The 16,795-nt window shown below is 38.9% G+C and overlaps 1 protein-coding gene across 1 annotated transcript in view; it reads left to right on the top strand.

Annotated features, from left to right (window-relative positions):
- L3MBTL3 (L3MBTL histone methyl-lysine binding protein 3) overlaps positions 1–16,795 on the top strand; it is a 78,365-nt gene that overhangs the window by 48,066 nt on the left and 13,504 nt on the right. Inside the window, exons 13-16 of the mRNA XM_044419499.1 lie at positions 372–486; positions 979–1,081; positions 8,725–8,874; positions 10,023–10,151. Of these exons, the coding sequence (XP_044275434.1) occupies positions 372–486; positions 979–1,081; positions 8,725–8,874; positions 10,023–10,151 (497 nt within the window). The remainder of the gene's footprint in view (positions 1–371; positions 487–978; positions 1,082–8,724; positions 8,875–10,022; positions 10,152–16,795) is intronic.

The raw sequence follows: 16,795 nt of genomic DNA, 5'->3' as shown, positions 1-16,795 counted from the left end.
TTTGGCCTGTCATAGTGTATGGCTGGACAGCTGTTTTCAGTAAAGACTTGTATTTAGGGCTGTTTCTGTATTCAAGAAGTGCTTAAACTCATGCATCAAGACCTTAATGAACCAGTTGTCATTAGTATAATTGTGTAATCCTTATATCAGTAAAGTAAATGTAAAAGCTGCTGTAATTAACACAAATGGGAGCCTGGAAGCTAATTTTGTATCATTTGGCATTTATATTTTCCCTGACATAATGCCTGTAATTTAAATAAATGGGCTCTCTAACTATTGTGTTTGGTAACAAAAGGCTAGCACTGTTAGAGATTATAGAGAAACAGGACTTTGCTTTTGTCTAACTTTTCCCCCCTACTTTTGCATTTTAGGTCCACTTTGATGGCTGGGATAGTATTTATGATTATTGGATTGATGCAGATAGCCCTGACATCCATCCTGCAGGCTGGTGTGGGAAAACTGGACATCCTCTTCAGCCTCCTCTTAGTAAGATGCACTATAGGATTATGAAAAATTAAGATAGGATGGTACAAAATCACTTATAAGTAGTTTGAACTGTGAGTGTTCTTGTTGTCATGCTTCAAGGGCATATTTGCACACTTGCCTTTTTTGTACTAATAGAGGAGTTTAAGTTTCAAGAACAAAAAGGAATAATAAATGCCAGCCCATGAAAGTAATTCTATCTAGATTTCAGAATTCTAGAATATTTTTTGCATGGAATCAGATAAGTTATTGTAGTATGATCAGTTCGAACTTAAATTTATCCATGCTAAAGAATAATCCACTTGTCAGAATTTAGCTAAAGAAATAATAAATTAGTTGCAGTCAAATCAGCAAGGCTGAAGTATTTTACCTTGGTAACTTGTACAGTTAAGCTTCAGCATTTAAAAGTGACTTATAGGGGGTCTGATGTTAACATTCTTCTGTTCTTATGAATGTAAAAATAGTTTGGATTTACTTCTCACAATATTTGTACAGGTCCCTTAGAGTTAGTGGAAGCTTTAGAACAAGGTGGATGTCCTACAGCAGGCTGCAAAGGAATTGGACACATAAAAAGAGCCAGGCATATGGGCCATCACAGGTACGCTTTCTCATGTGCTGTTGCTTCAGTAAGTTATATACAGATAACTAGTTAGAATGCTGCCTGAACTTAATTGCACTGTGTGAGACAAAAAATGAACTCGCAGAAAGCAAGAAAACAAGCAATTACTTATGTAGGTTGCCAGGATAAGCATTTTGAAATGAATGTCAGCTATCTTGGGATGTTTATGTTTAAAGCTAAGTTGCAGGATATCAGTTTAGGTGGTGCATTTTTTTTCAAGCTGGCTCTCCACTTGTCTTTACAGGGCTACTCTCAGACATTTGCTCATTTGGTGAGCATAGCAGAGGAATTTCAAATCCATGTGTATAAGTGTGTTCAAGATGCTTTTTTCAACTATCCATGAGACTGGTGCTGAAATGACAGTGGCCCGGTGTGGAGTCATGTCAGTTCATGAGTTGTTTAGCTCATTGATTAGCATGGGGCTGCTTCATAGTGAGTGACTGCTGCTTCCCACATGCTCACTGTTTCTGCTTTGCAGCTACTCTGAGCATCAGTTCAGAAAAGCCACATTCCTATGTTGTTTGATGTAAAATACAAACCCAGGTGTCTGGGTTGTTGAGGCACAAACAGCCCATAGTTTTAGCTTAACAACAAATCTTGGATTCTCTGTTGGAACTAGCTTAAAACATATAACTGCTCCCTCTCTTGAAAAACAAGGTTATTGATTTTTGTGCCACTATTACAGATACAGATTGCCTATAGAAAATGCAAAATGTTTTCTATTTGTCAGACACTAAATTGCTCCCAGCTAACCCATCTTGTAATTCGATGATGTTTGTGGATTTATTTGCTAGGCTTATTTAATCTGATTCTTGTCACTTACTATGTCGCATGACCATAAACATTTTACTCATGGGTTAGTTGAAGAAGGAAAACATCAATATATGAGTACATAAGGAACCACATTTATGACTATATTGTGTGAATACCAATTTCTGGGGAATTCAAGAAAGAGGTTATTATTGTGCTTAAGTCCTTCTGGCAGGCTCCCTAGAAAAATCTGGTGGGCCTTTTGTGTGGTGTATGGCTCTGATTATGCTCTTCATTAAAAGAGGAGTACAAGGTCATTTAAATAGAAGAGAAACACAATTGTAATTTCCTTGTGTTGGCTGCTGTTATACACTCAGCCTTTGGTTAGAATTCAAATTCAGTTGGGGTTTAAAAGCAATGGGACATTTAAGTTAAATAGTGCTTTAGGGTGGGGGGAAGGTAATTAGATACCTTCTGCAAAAAGAAAAAGAAACATATCAGAATTCAAAAAGGTTGCAAATATAACTCACCCTAGACCTTCCAAATTGTGCCCCCACCTCATTTTGAATTAACTGGGACAATATAAATGGATAAAATTATCCATGACAGTCTTGAATCCATTGGTTATGCCATCTCAGCTGAACTGTACTTAGCTATGCTTTTAAAATTTTTCATGACAAGGTGTATTTATGTTGTCAGAGTAAATGTCTGAGAATAGATAGGCTGGTCATTTTCTGATAGCATATTGTTTGAGCTGGCTGAATACCTATGGTGATTAATTATGACAGGGCTAAAGTGGGCATCCTTTAAACTGTAAATTTTAACAAGGACTGCAGGTTTTTTGAATGGAAGAAAGGTGCTTAGACTTGCATACAAATATGTTCCTCAATATATTATATTTTCATTTGAAAAATTGTATATGGTGTATCATACAAAGTGGATTTTCCAACCGTTTTGTAACTTAAACATCCCACTTATCAATCTTACCAAGTGACGTATTCTAGTATTGTTCTGTACTATGTTTTTGTGTGATATCTCACACAGAATGGCATTAAAGCCTAAAATCTTCTTTGTGATCTCTGTGCATCACACATATGGGCTCTATACCCTCCCCCTGGTATACCTAGGATGAGCTCCCAGCATGCCTCAGGACTTTGTTTTCCTTTCTCTTGTGTTTTCCTTACAGTTTCTTTGACATCTGCTATGTTCTTTTTCTCAACCTTTTCTCTTGCTAACTGTCTTGTGTTTTCAGAAAACCTTGTTTTATGCCTAGTCCCCCCCCCACACACCCCCATTGTCATTCTCCTTTGGGCTATCCCTTTTTCTACTTCATTTTTTCCTCTTTCCCAATGGCATTCAAAGCACCTTTTCAGAAGTGCATCCGCTGTGGGAGCACGCTACCTCTCACCAACAGGCACTCACTGTACCTCTTCTGCTTTGGTGAAGAACACTGCATAAATGCCTGCCTGAAGCTGTCCTACCCGGAAAACAGGGCAGGACAGCTCCAGGCCAAGCTTTGGAGCTGTGTTCTTACGGCTGTTGACTCAGCCATGGCTGCAGTGCCTCGGTGCCCATCTATCTGACAGTTGTTCCTTCTTCCTGCCCACCGCTGGCAGCTGCTGGTGCTTCATCAACTATTCCATTCATGCTGTTCATGCCTGGGTGTGTGGATGAGGCCAGCTGGGCAAGAAAACTGGCCAGGAAGACCAAAAAGATGGTGGAAGTGCAGAAGGTCGAACACAAGCAGCCTAGACACTGTTCTCCACCAGTGTCATCTGCACCTGCACCAACACTGGTCTCGGGGTGCAGTTCTTCCGTGAAGGAGGAGATCTAGGATTTGCCACCCTGCACCTCAGCTCGCATTCTTGAATTAAAAAATCATATTGTGAATGATTCCTGCTTTCATAATTGCAGGAAGGTATGCTAATTTGTGCATAACTTCTATATAAAGCCTCACACAAAGTAAGAAGAGCACTCATGGATCATTCCTGCACAACTTTTTCTCCTACTCTGTATTAGGCCTGAACCTACATTTTCTTTTTCCAAACCTCTGGGTATTGCATCTCTGTGCCCTTCATTAGCAACTTGTTTATTTTTGTAAACATTTCTGAACATTCAAATAAATTTCCTTTTGAGAAATTAAGCCCAAGTTGGTGATGGTATATTGGTACACAAGTTATTAATGCTGTTCTAAAAGGTAAATTCCCTCTCATATACACTTGCATTTTTCTAATTTATTTTAGAAGGTTCAGTTACTCTGTATAACGATCTCTTATTTTTCTATTCCATTTGTATTACTTTTATTCTATGACACTTGTATTGTAAAAGTGGATATTTGTTTATGTACTCTATAGCAAAGCTCACAAAACAGAGCAGATTACACAAATCCTCTGCTTCTGTTGCTTTGTAGTACAGTGAAGCCAATGGGATAGCTCTGTGAGGTTTATTTATGCTGTTAGACGTATTCCTGATTTGTCTATTACTTACTTAAAATTGAAGCTCAAAAACCTTCAAAATCTCTTTTTAAGAAAGATGTTAAATGAATTCTATTCCTCATAAAGTCCTATTTTTCACATATATGTGCTATTGTGAAGGATCCCATTGCGTTCCAGGGTCACATCCCAGTGTAAGGCATAGTGTTTATAGATGGCTTCGATGCTTTGTGGATTGAGAACATTTTTGCTTGACTTAAAACTGAGAGTTTCTGAGGATGTGGCAGCATTGTATTAGCCCCATACATTTCACCCTCCTCCTCTTTGTGTGCAGATTCTGTCCTCCTTATCCATGTTATTGATAGTTTGCCATGACACCCAAATTGGGCAACTTCTGAGCTGAGGTTTTTCAAATCTATTTCAAATCATGGTTTGGTGGGAGAGATAATTATAGCTCAGCTGTCATAGTTACAGGAACCTCGAAATGGAGGGAAGGATCACTTCACAAAAGGAAAGAAGGAGCATACAAGCCTGCCTTAATAAACCATGTTTTGATGAGTCATCTAAACAGCTTGTTATTGTTCATGTACAAGTCCTTCCTTACTGTGCTGTATTTAGGACATACAGTTCAGAAATGGATAAGAAGATATTTTGTCTTCAATTCTGAGAAAAGTTGCTGCCATGTTAAATCTTTCTACATCTTCCTGAAACAGTTTTATTGTGTGCCATTTCCAAAATTATTAATCTAAATTTTGTAGCATTATAACAATAGCCTTATCGTAAGCATGGTAAATATAAAGTATTAACTCACATTATTACCTCATCCCAAAACTGGAAACAGCACTTATATATTAAACTGTGGATTTACTCATCAGTTTGATCTCACCACAGAACTGTGGTTATCATTCTTTCTTTAGTTATCTGTTTGTTTGTTTGTTTGTTTGCTTGCTTGTTTTCAGGATTAGGGCTTCTGTTTTCACTAACAACATTGAACATATATGATATTTCTGTTTGCTTTTCCCCCTTTCATAATCAGTACCTAAAACTGGCTTAACAAAAAATCCTTCCACTTACTTGAAATCCTTCTAATATTCATGAAGATTAGGGGCCTGTGTTTAATTTAAAGAATTGGGGAGTGGAGTCTTTTAGTTCAGATACACTTGGTTAAAATAGAGTTTTCTTGTAGTGCCTTCTTTATTACTGACTAGTCCCTGTATAGCTTTTGGAAATCAAATTTCTGCTTGTTTTAAATCAAAGCAATCAAACGAAAGTAGGAACGATGCATCATCATCATTACATTGCATTTATATCCAGGCTTTCTTCCTCTTGCAAGGAATCAGGGCAGCTTACAAGCATTCTTATATTTCCAACTTTGTTGCTTGTATTTTAAATACAATGGGGAAAATCCAATTAAGTGTAAACTGACTTCTGTTCATACAGCAGACATTCTATTACTTTCATCCTATCCGCATTCTCTTCACCAAAATCTGGTCTAGAGAATCCTGCAGCTCTCCTGATCAGAGCGCACAGGGGACTGCAAGGAAAGGAGGAATTGTTTCCTTCCCCCTTCCACTGATGGAAGCCATGCTGTTGCTGGGAGGAGTTAATGGGTTACTACCAAGTGGCTGTAATCCTTAAAAAAAAAAAAAATGCACCTCTTTCAGGGATTCAAAAAAGGTGATGAGCTTGTGCATCCCAGAAGGCATCTATCCATGTCTCATGGGAGACTGCTTTTGAAAATAACATGAGAGAAAAAGCAAAATTGTTAAGAGAAAAAAGTATAAAAAAAATCCTACTGTGTATGCCTAAATCTTCATATGTGTCCAAAGAAGATATTTGGCTCTTGGCTGATTGGCGTGTGCCTGCATGCATGCATGTGCCTATGAGGGAATCCTTTCTTGCCCACCTGAACTCAGGTCTTTGCAAATACCAATAAGAAATAACAAAGAAGAAGAAGAAATAAGTTAGTCTGAAGAGGACAACAGAGATAGAAAAGGGCTGGAGATAAAGCAAGAACAATAACAACTATTAGCAATCGATGTGTTTCAGTTCTAATACAAATCAAAAACCTTAGCAAGGAAAAGAGTCAATTTCAGTAATATATTGCCTATTGTAAGGCACATTTTTCACACATGGACATTTAATATTGAAGTGTTGACATCTTTGCTACCACCATTGAAGCACATTGAAATGGTAAAATAACTTATTTGGAAAGCTCTTGTAACAATGGAGTTTTACCTAAACCCGAATGATTAAAGGAAGGTGATATAGGTGATGATAGATTCATAGGACAGCTTCTTTGGATGTTCAGCTTCTTGGTCCAAACCTGAGAAGACATAGCATTCTGGTCTATTCAAGAAAATGAGCTAAAGATTATACAAAGTAGAGTTGGATTGCTCTTGCCATTACAAGAAAGATTTTTTTTCTTTATGTCTGTAATTACATGGTAGCTATGCAGATTGCTTGCATTTTATTTGGGTTTGGCTCTCAGGGAGACATTAGTGATATTAAAAGCAATCATGTCACAATGAGTGATAAATGTGGCATGGTATATGGAAAGATATTCTTTTCTTGGGAAAAGAAACAGCAGGTACAATGTGTGAAGTTCATTTTTCTTTTATTATACAAAGACAGACTTTTTGGGAAAAAATAGATTAACCGAAAAGAAAAGAGTAATTCTGTCTCACAGCAGGTGTTTCTGCTTATTGACAAGAAAAGGAAAATTTCTTTAATATACTTCTTGCTGAGTCTGGCAGAAGGAGTATAAGCTTCATTTTGTGCACTCAATTGATAGTAATTTATCTACGTTACTGTCAAAATTTGAGAGAGTAATTTTAGACAAATTGTGTGGCATTTGGGAAATGATGCCAATTTCATTCTCTAATTAAGTTACTTTTATTTATACCTTTGCTTCAAAAGTGTAATTTCTTTAATTCTTCCCCTACATACACGTGTAATGTCAGCTATTCTGTACTTAAGGAAATGTTTGCTTCTAGCAAGTTCTGAAGTTACCTAGCTCTGCATTAGGAAGATGTTCTATAAAAGCCAGTGTCCACCTGCTGAAGTAGTTCACTTAGGGCAAATTACTCTTGGATTTTGAATTCAGATTCTAAAGTTTTCCCCTGCTCCTCTCAGCATTTATTTTAAGTTTGGCTCCTGTAACTTTGGGATAACTGTGCCAATGGCCATGACTCTTCCCCTCCCTTTCCAACGAAGGTCCAATTTGGCATAAGAGCAGGGCAAGGAGTGGCATCACGAAAATTAAGGCAGGGAGGAACAGATTCTATGGGTAGCAGTCACAACTTGACACTTGAAAATTCTACAGAAAAGTTGTGGTATCTAGGATTACTTGAGACAAGGGTTGAAGATTTCTTACATGTTATGGGTTAAATCCTATGCCACACTAGCAAACATTCCTCTCTCCTCCCCCCTCCCCCAGCATTCCTCCATATTTCCCCCAGATCTGCTATATGATGTGCCTAGCCCTCTGGCACAAATTTTAAGGGTGAGGGGGCTAGAGACTGAGAGGGGGAATTGCCTCTTCCAGTTCCATTGTTGGAGCTGCTTCCATTAGCTGAATGACAATGTAGGGTACAAGCCTGTGGGAGAGAAAAAATAACGGTTGCCCAAGCAACTTAACTGAAAAGCAAGGAATTTGCAGGTTTCCCACTCCTTCTATCGGACATTTTCTAATAGGTTACAGATTGACTCGATAAAGGAAAGAAGCCATAGCCTTGTATTTAGAACAACTAAGCAGGGATATCATGGATAGGACATTTTGGAGGGCTTTCAGTCATAGGGCTGCCGGAAGCCAGAGATAACACGTAACAACAACTATGGTCCTTGAGATCATGATTATAATGGTTTTTCTTCTTACTGTAAATAGAAGGGAGGAGTGAAACCATATAAAATGCAGGAGGACTGTTTAATACATTTCCCTTGGCAAATTATAAAGCAAGGGAAAATTTCACAGTAAAATATCTGCACTATATTAACCTATTTAGGTTGATATTTCACCCAGAAGACCAACTTTCGTTAATCGTATATTATTTTCAAAGAATTGTTTATAGATGGCAATCATCTATTGCAATCTTACAATCATCAGGAAAACAGTTCTGATTTTAAATATGAAGTCTGGCATTAGTGTTTCTGCCAGTGAAGAAATTATGTAGCTTTCCTAGCATTAGAACCAAATATAATTTTGTAGAACAATGATCTCTACTACAAAACAACTTCCTACATCAGTTATTTTCTCTAATAAGGAATGTTAAATTTTCTGCACTTAGATCTAGTTGGCACTGTTCTAAAGTAAGACTACTATAATATGTTTACTTATACTTTGCAATGGATTTAGACAAGCTTCAGGCAAGTTGTAATCCATAGGGTTTTTGTGTAAACTTGAAAATATTTTCTAGCCCTCTTTCTCCTTTAATGTTTCAGTGCTGTCAGCTGCCCCTATTCTGAAGTAAATCTGAACAAGGAGCATATCTTTTCAGACCGTTTAAGTGGAGGGATGCCTCTGAATAATCCACCTACACATTGGAACAGGAAGCCAGAAGTAAATGAAAGATCAGACTCTCCTGTAATCAAGTAATTATGAGCCTAACAGTATAGCTGCTCTTCATTAGACAGCTCACCATGTCTTGAAGGTTCAGTTGTAAATGTTCTATCCATTTCAGGGGTATATTGGCAACTCATTGAAAAGTTATTTGCATGAGAAGCTAGCCATATCGATTGCTAACATGTAATATTTATGTTAGCAGTATAACATAGCAGAAAAGACAGATGTCCTCAGATATTTGATTGTATATGAGGAGTATTCTACATTACTATATTTTTGGAATAATTATAAGCATTTTGCATGTATGATCTCATTCTAATGCTTGGCTTCCTACAGAAAACAATAGCAGTATTATGTGCCTTCCAGAAATGTTGCTTCAGTCAATGAAGTAATGCATACTCTGTTGTTTGATGCTGCTTAACTGTTGTAGTTTCTCCTAAAACAGGGAGTTTTAATCTGGGCAGTGTGCTGAGATTTCTGTGTTACATATTCCCAGCTCCTTCCTGGAACTAAAAATGTGCAAGTTCTATCTACACTGTTGATACAGTGTGAGAAGAGTGTCACAATGCTGTTTCTGCCTGAACTGGCTTCTGATGCTAGCTCTCAAAGCACCATGACTATGAGTAGGCTGGGCTTAAGCAAGAATCGGTAGTTATCTATTTGTTGGCATTGTATTTCAGAGGATGAGGTGAACTAGACATCCAGCTAAATCATTGCTTATATTAATATTGTGGATATGCAAAAGATTTATTATATCTATATCGTGTATGTGAAAATAATATATAAATAATACAAAGCCAGCAATATTTCATAACAAAATTTCAATTCATATTATATAATGATGAGAAGCTATCTGTGAAGCAGGATTTTGTTATCTGTGGCAGGCAAAAAGGGAAATGGAAAGAAAGTTACAGCAAGCCAAAAGCAGCATGCAGTCACTGGGAGAAGATATGTGCAGGAGGACTGAGGGGGTGGAGGTGGTCAAGAACCCATGGTGAGCTTGATTGTTGGTTAGACTTACTGCAGAACAGCCAACATGCTGTGGCTTATTGCCAAGATAGGTTGGTGTGACATGTGAATGTGCCCCATACATTCTTGTTCCATGGTGTTTGCTTCTGCGGTCAAGTTTTACGTAAATGCAGGCTTCTGAAAGCTTGTTTTTTTTATTTTTAAACAGCAGTAGAAAATGTTCAAGTCCCAGCCGCACTGACCTTAAGCCTTCAGTTCATCTCCATTCATCAGACACCGATGAGAAACCTCTCTGCAAAAATCCTTTAATGTGTGATGTCAAAGAAAAGACCTACAGGTATTTTTCAGATATGCTTAAACTAAAGAGTGCTCTGGTTCTTAATCCTTATAATCCTGGTACGAATAATTGCTTTGCTGAATTAAGTGCTTTGTTCAGGCTTCTTAATTGTTAAATATATGGTATCGTAAACGATACTCTCTACTAATCCATTAGTTAAAATCCTGGAGGATTCATGAAAATGTGCTGTAGCACTTACAAATGAGTATGGTTTTGCTCATAAGATACTCAAATGACTCAAGTTTGGGAATTAGAAATAATTACTTCTGTTTGACAAATATGTACTTAAATAAACCTGTTTAAATGCCAGTTGTATCTCCTCCCCCAATTCTCTGAAATTTGTGTATATGCTTCTCAGCACAACACTTAGCTTAAGAAAACCGTCATCTTCTTAATGCTAATTCCTAGGTGGCAGGGAGGTAGGACAGTTTCATGGAGATCAAAGTTGGGCAGGGAAGGTTTAATGTCCCTTTTCCATCTATTGCAATCTGAATGCCAATGCACCCCCGATCATGATTTAATTAAAAGAAATACCCCCAGGTGATTACTAACAGCATTGTTAATATAATTTTAGATAGGCCATAGCTTAGTGTATATTGATTTTGCAAGGTGTTTGGTGTTGACCAAATGGTCTGTGTCTTGGTGTGTGTATGGCCATAAGACACAACAGGGGAAGGTTTTCTTTTAAAGGATTTATTCTCAAGAATAACCAGCCAGCAATGAATCATCCCAGATGGCACACCTGAGTGGTCCTCAGTTGGCCCTTTTAAACATTGACCATTAAAGGGTTACATGTAACACAGTTCACACTTTCTAATAAGATACAGAAGTAAAAAGTCACATGATCTTTCCAGCCTGCATTCCAGAGAGAAGAAAGAGTCTTCTGAGGAGGGGAGGATGATGGGGTGTTATTCTAAGGAGGAGGAGAAGGAAGAGGAAGGGTGGTGTGAATTACCCTTGTTCAGGCTGTTATCTGTTAAGTGTCAGCTTGGTGTTTCTGGAATGGTGCCTGGCTAGTGTCAGATATATTTGAAGAATGCACACATGCTTATGTCTAAAGAAAAGGATTCTTTTTCTGGTCCAGCTATATTTTGATCATATCTGTGTAGGTTATACCTAATTATTCATGCATCATTGGGGTCCATGTGTGGAAGCTTGCTGCCACATCATATCTTCCCTTTGGAGTTTCCATGTGCAAGCATGTGGGGTTTTTGTCCTGATAAAAGTGTTACTGTTTACCAGGAGAGCCATGTTCAAGGTAACTCTTTGGTCCCCTTCCCTCAGGTGCAAGTGATAAATACCTGACTGAATAAGAGCATCATAATAAAGAAAGGTGTTGAAGTCTACAAATGAGCACAGTGACTCCAGTGTCTTGTTTAATGCTGGATATTCTAAAATCAAGACTCACTTGTCTGTCCACAGTTCACTTGTCAAGTTTCTTTCTATTGAATAATGGAAATCAAAGACAGTTAGTTGAGTTACCAGCCACACTGCTACCTTGGGTTGAGTTGCTATAGAAACTAGAATGCTGCACCTGACATCAGCCCTGCAAAGCATTGTAATAAAGCATTGTATCAGTGTCCCTGTGTATATGTGACACATTTTTGACTAGTAATTTTTGAACATGGTATTTGCATTAAGCATGCGATTACCAGGTTTTAATTGCACTAATCAATATATTTTGTCAAGAGAATACGATGGTCATAGCAAACACTCTCTTCCAACAACCCAAGAGACGACTCTACACATGGACATCACCAGACTGTCAACACAGAAGTCAGATTGACTATGTGCTCTGCAGCCAAAGAGAGAGAAGCTCTATACAGTCAGTAAAAACTAGACCAGGAGCTGACTGTGGCTCAGATCATGAGCTTCTTGTTGCAAAATTTAGGCTTAAATTGAAGAAAGTAGGGAAAAGTACTAGGCCACTCAGGTATGACCTAAATCATATCCCTGATGAATATACAGTAGAGGTGACAAATAGATTTAAGGAATTAGATCTGATAGACAGAGTGCCTGAAGAACTATGGACGGAGGATCACAACATTGTACAAGAGTTAGCAACTAAAACCATCCCAAAAAAAGAAATGCAAGAAAGCAAAATGGCCGTCTGAGGACGCTTCCCAAATAGCTGAGGAAAGAAGGGAAGCAAAAGGCAAGGGAGAAAAGGAAATATACACCCAATGCAGAATTCCAGCAAATAGCTAGAAGAGAGAAGAATGCCTTCTTAAATGAACAGTGCAAAGAAATAGAAGAAAACAATAGAATAGGGAGGACCAGAGATCTCTTCAAGAAAATTGGAGATATGAAGGGAACATTTCATGCAAAGATGGGCATGATAAAGGACCAAAATGGCAGGGACCTAACAGAGGCAGAAGAGATTAAGAAGAGATGGCAAGATTACACAGAGGAACTATATAAGAAAGAGCTTAACGTCCCTGATAACCATGATGGGGTGGTCACTGACCTCGAGTTGGACATCCTGGAATGTGAAGTCAAATGGGCCTTAGGAAGTCTGAGCAGCAACAGAGCTAGTGGAGGTGACAGTATTCCAGCTGAGCTATTCAAAATCTTAAAAGACGATGCAGTAAAAGTGCTACACTCAATATGTCAGCAAATTTGGAAAACTCAACAGTGGCCACAGGATTGGAAAAGGTCAGTTTACATTCCGATCCCAAAGAAGGGCAATGCCAAAGAATGTTCAAACTACCGTACCATTGCACTCATTTCACATGCTAGCAAAGTGATGCTCAAAATCCTACAAGCTAGGCTCCAGCAGTATGTGGACCGAGAACTACCAGAAGTACAGGGAGGATTTCGAAGAGGGAGAGGAACTAGAGATCAAATTGCCAACATACGCTGCATCATGGAGAAAGCTAGGGAGTTCCAGAAAAACATCTACTTCAGCTTCATTGACTATGCTAAAGCCTTTGATTGTGTGGATCACAACAAATTGTGGCAAGTTCTTAAAGAGATGGGAGTACCAGACCATCTTATTTGTCTCTTGAGAAACCTATATGCTGGACAAGAAGCAACAGTGAGAACTGGACATGGAACCACTGATGGGTTCAAAATTGAGAAAGGAGTTCGGCAAGGCTGTATACTGTCGCCCTGCCTATTTAACTTAAATGCAGAGCATATCATGAAAAAGGCAGGGCTGGATGAATCACCAGTTGGAATTAAGATTGCCGGGAGAAATATCAACAACCTCAGATATGCAGATGATACCACTCTCATGGCAGAAAGTGAAGAGGAACTAAAGAACCTCTTGATGCAGGTGAAGGAGGAGAGTGCAAAAGTTGGCTTGAAACTCAACATTAAGAAAACTAAGATCATGGCATCTGATCCTCTCACTTCCGGGCAAATAGATGGGGAAGAAATGGAAGTAGTGACAGATTTTATTTTTCTGGGCTCCAAGATCACCGCAGACGGGGACTGCAGCGAAGAAATTAAGAGATGCTTGCTCCTGGGGAGGAAAGCTATGGCAAATCTAGACAGCATACTAAAAAGCAGTGACATCACCCTGCCAACAAAAGTGCATGTAGTCAAGGCTATGGTATTCCCCGTTGCAATGTATGGCTTTGAAAATTGGATCACAAGGAAGGCTGAGCGCCGAAGAATTGAGGCCTTTGAATTGTGGTGCTGGAGGAGACTCCTGCGAGTCCCTTGGACCATAAGGCAATCCAACCAGTCAGTGCTAGAGGAGACCAACCCTGACTGCTCTTTAGAAGGCCAGATACTGAAGATGAAACTCAAATACTTTGGCCACCTAATGAGAAGGAAGGACTCCCTGTAGAAGAGCCTAATGCTGGGAACAATAGATGGCAAAAGAAGAAGGGGACGGCAGAGAATGAGGTGGCTAGATGGAGTCACTGAAGCAGTTGATGTGAGCTTAAGTGGACTCCGGGGGATGGTGGAAGACAGGAAGGCCTGGAGGAATATTCTCCATGGGGTCGCGAGGGGTCGGACAGGACTTCACAACTAACAACAACAACAGCAATCAATATATTGAACCAAGTCTAACTCATGAAACATAATGCTGTACCTTTGGAAGTTTATACTCATTGTTTTAACAGAGCTGGCACCAAGTTTATACTGCCCACCTGAGTAATTTGGAGAACCCTTCCCCATCTTTGTATTTCTTTCCTTTCAAGTTTACACTAAACCAATAAACATACCAAAATTTACAACTTTGACTTCAGCATTACATTTCTGAAAGTGTTTAGCAAGTAATCCCTTCTTTTTGCTATAGCACAGCTCTTCTCTTTATTACTTTGTGATTGAATTTGTCTAGTGGTCATGACATTGTATAACAAATTGTGTTATAGACTGCCATAGTTTGCTATGATGCAGTTAAAAGAAACTAGTCATATAAACTTTTTTTAAACCAACAAAAAGTTTGTGAATACTTTTGTTAACAATTTTTTGTTCCTGAAGTATTCAGGTTTTATGAAATTCATACAGAACCTACAAAAGCTATATTGCCAGTTTCTATGAATATGATTTCCATGAATTATTCCTTTACAGTCTATCACAATAGCCTCACTCTAACAGTGACCGACAGCAGTCAAAGCTACTGGCTCATATGAGTCAGATAAAAGAAATCCTCTTTTCACAGAGCTCTAATTCTAGTCTGGTCTACATGCATCACACATATGGGCCCTACACCTCCATGAAGCCTTGATTTTGGTAGGATCCCTGCCCCTCTCTCTCAGTGCACATAACCTTAGTGGATTCCTGCTTAATCCCTTGTTTCCTGTTTTACTGGCATTGTGGTTGCCTTGTAAGGAACTTCTTTTTCTCATTATTGAGAATCATTTCTTGTGAGAAAACAAGTTTTTATTCCAAATGTTTTCCTATGCGAAAACATTGGGTCACCCTGCAATGACCTCTTAGACAATCAATGCAAGTTGACTAAAGTTTTCCAGACAGAGGCATTCCGTCTTTCCAGGAAGCACCTTGAGGCACCAAGCAGATTGCAGTGCTAGGACTATAGCAGTGACAAGGGTTATAATGCCATACATGACACCACTTGCCTGGCTTGTCTTAAGAGGACTGCTCACAGATTTAAGATAAGGATGGTGATGGTCTTTTCAGTTCAAAGACTTGATGAGGCTGTGGATTCTGTTCAGTGGACAAAGAACACTGTCCAGAAAATGACACTTGAACCAACCTGTTTTGCTTCAGTAAAGCTAGTAACAATGATTTTGTCCTGCTTTCTTCCAACTGCAGCAGGAACAGAATCATCTGTTCTGGTTGCAATCTTCCTCCAAGTTGAAGTGGTAATACCTTCCTTTTGGGTATCACAGCAATTGTAAGATGAGTGATTCTACCAGCAAATTGTTCCTTTGACTTTCCCTCTCAGCTTCATGCCTCGTCCTTTGAAATAAAACTGATGTCTTCATATGTGGGCTTCAATAACAATGGAACCTTGGACACCTTCCATCATCCCTAGGGGTCACAGAATAGAGTTCAATGTCCTCTCTTCTTTTCACAGCATCCATACCACAGCCCCTTCACCAGTTCTGCAAGCAGTGGATTCACCTTTGAAGAAAGGGGCAATTGTCCTCATTCTGATTCAATATTTATTTGTTTAATTTAAAGCTTTTATATACCGTCCACTACAAGCATCTCAGGATGATTTTACAATAAAAAAGGCAACACAGAAAAAAAACAGAGCACAGCATCCAACTTCCAGTAAATAAAACCCTCCTTGAAATATTAAGAGCGAGGTTTCTACTCATGTTATTTTGTGATGCAAAAAAGGATGGAGGACTTTGACCTATCCTGTACCTAAGAGATGCCAATTTATCACAGTTTATCACATTTATCACAATTCAGGATGATTACTGTAATGAGGATGTTACCTCTTTTGTATGTAGAGTATTGGTTTACCTTAATAAACTTCAAGGATACACATTTTCATATCACACAAGGCATACCAGTGAAGATGCATACCAGTGTTCTATTTGATTTGCTATCAGTTTGAAGGTGTACCAGTTCCATGTGCCTGGTGATTTCCCCAAGGGTCTTGATCAAATGTGGAGTGTTCTGTGTGCCCACCTTTGCACCAAGGAATTCAGGTCTACTGAATTCTAAGTTATTTTGATGGTCATACATGGTGCCATTGATAGATGAGTTTTGCCAGCCTGTCATAGTTTATTTTTATACCACCCAATAGCTGAGGATCTCTGAGCAGTTAACAAAAATTTAAAAAATATACCTTTGGACTTTTGCAAACTCTGGGTTTCTATATCATTTGGGAGAAATTGAAGCTGACTGTGTCACAGACTATTAGATATATTGGATCCATGCTGTCTGTGATGACAGGACAACCTTACTTACTCAAGAGTGGTTAGCAACCTTGTCAAGAGACATGTAGACAAGCCCAGTTTTTCTTGTGATTCCATTCATTCCTTAAGATACAGAGGCCGCAGATCAGTCTATCAGAGCAGTGAACTGTGTGTCTCCCTTCCAGGGTATGTGCTCCCCTGGGGGGTATAACATGAGGAAGGAAGGATCCTGTTTCTGTAACTGTGCCCCTCTTGGGTGATCACAAAAGAAGTGTCCAGTCCAGAGACTTTGGTTTGACCCTGAGCAGTTGTACCACATCAAATTCCTAGAACTTTTGGCAGTTCAGAAGG

Source organism: Varanus komodoensis, unplaced genomic scaffold, assembly GCF_004798865.1.
Source record: "Varanus komodoensis strain SLA01 unplaced genomic scaffold, ASM479886v1 scaffold1, whole genome shotgun sequence".
In the NCBI taxonomy this organism is placed as follows: domain Eukaryota; kingdom Metazoa; phylum Chordata; class Lepidosauria; order Squamata; family Varanidae; genus Varanus; species Varanus komodoensis.
The sequence above is the reverse complement of the archived record's forward strand: the minus strand, read 5'-3'. Positions and strand labels throughout refer to the sequence as shown.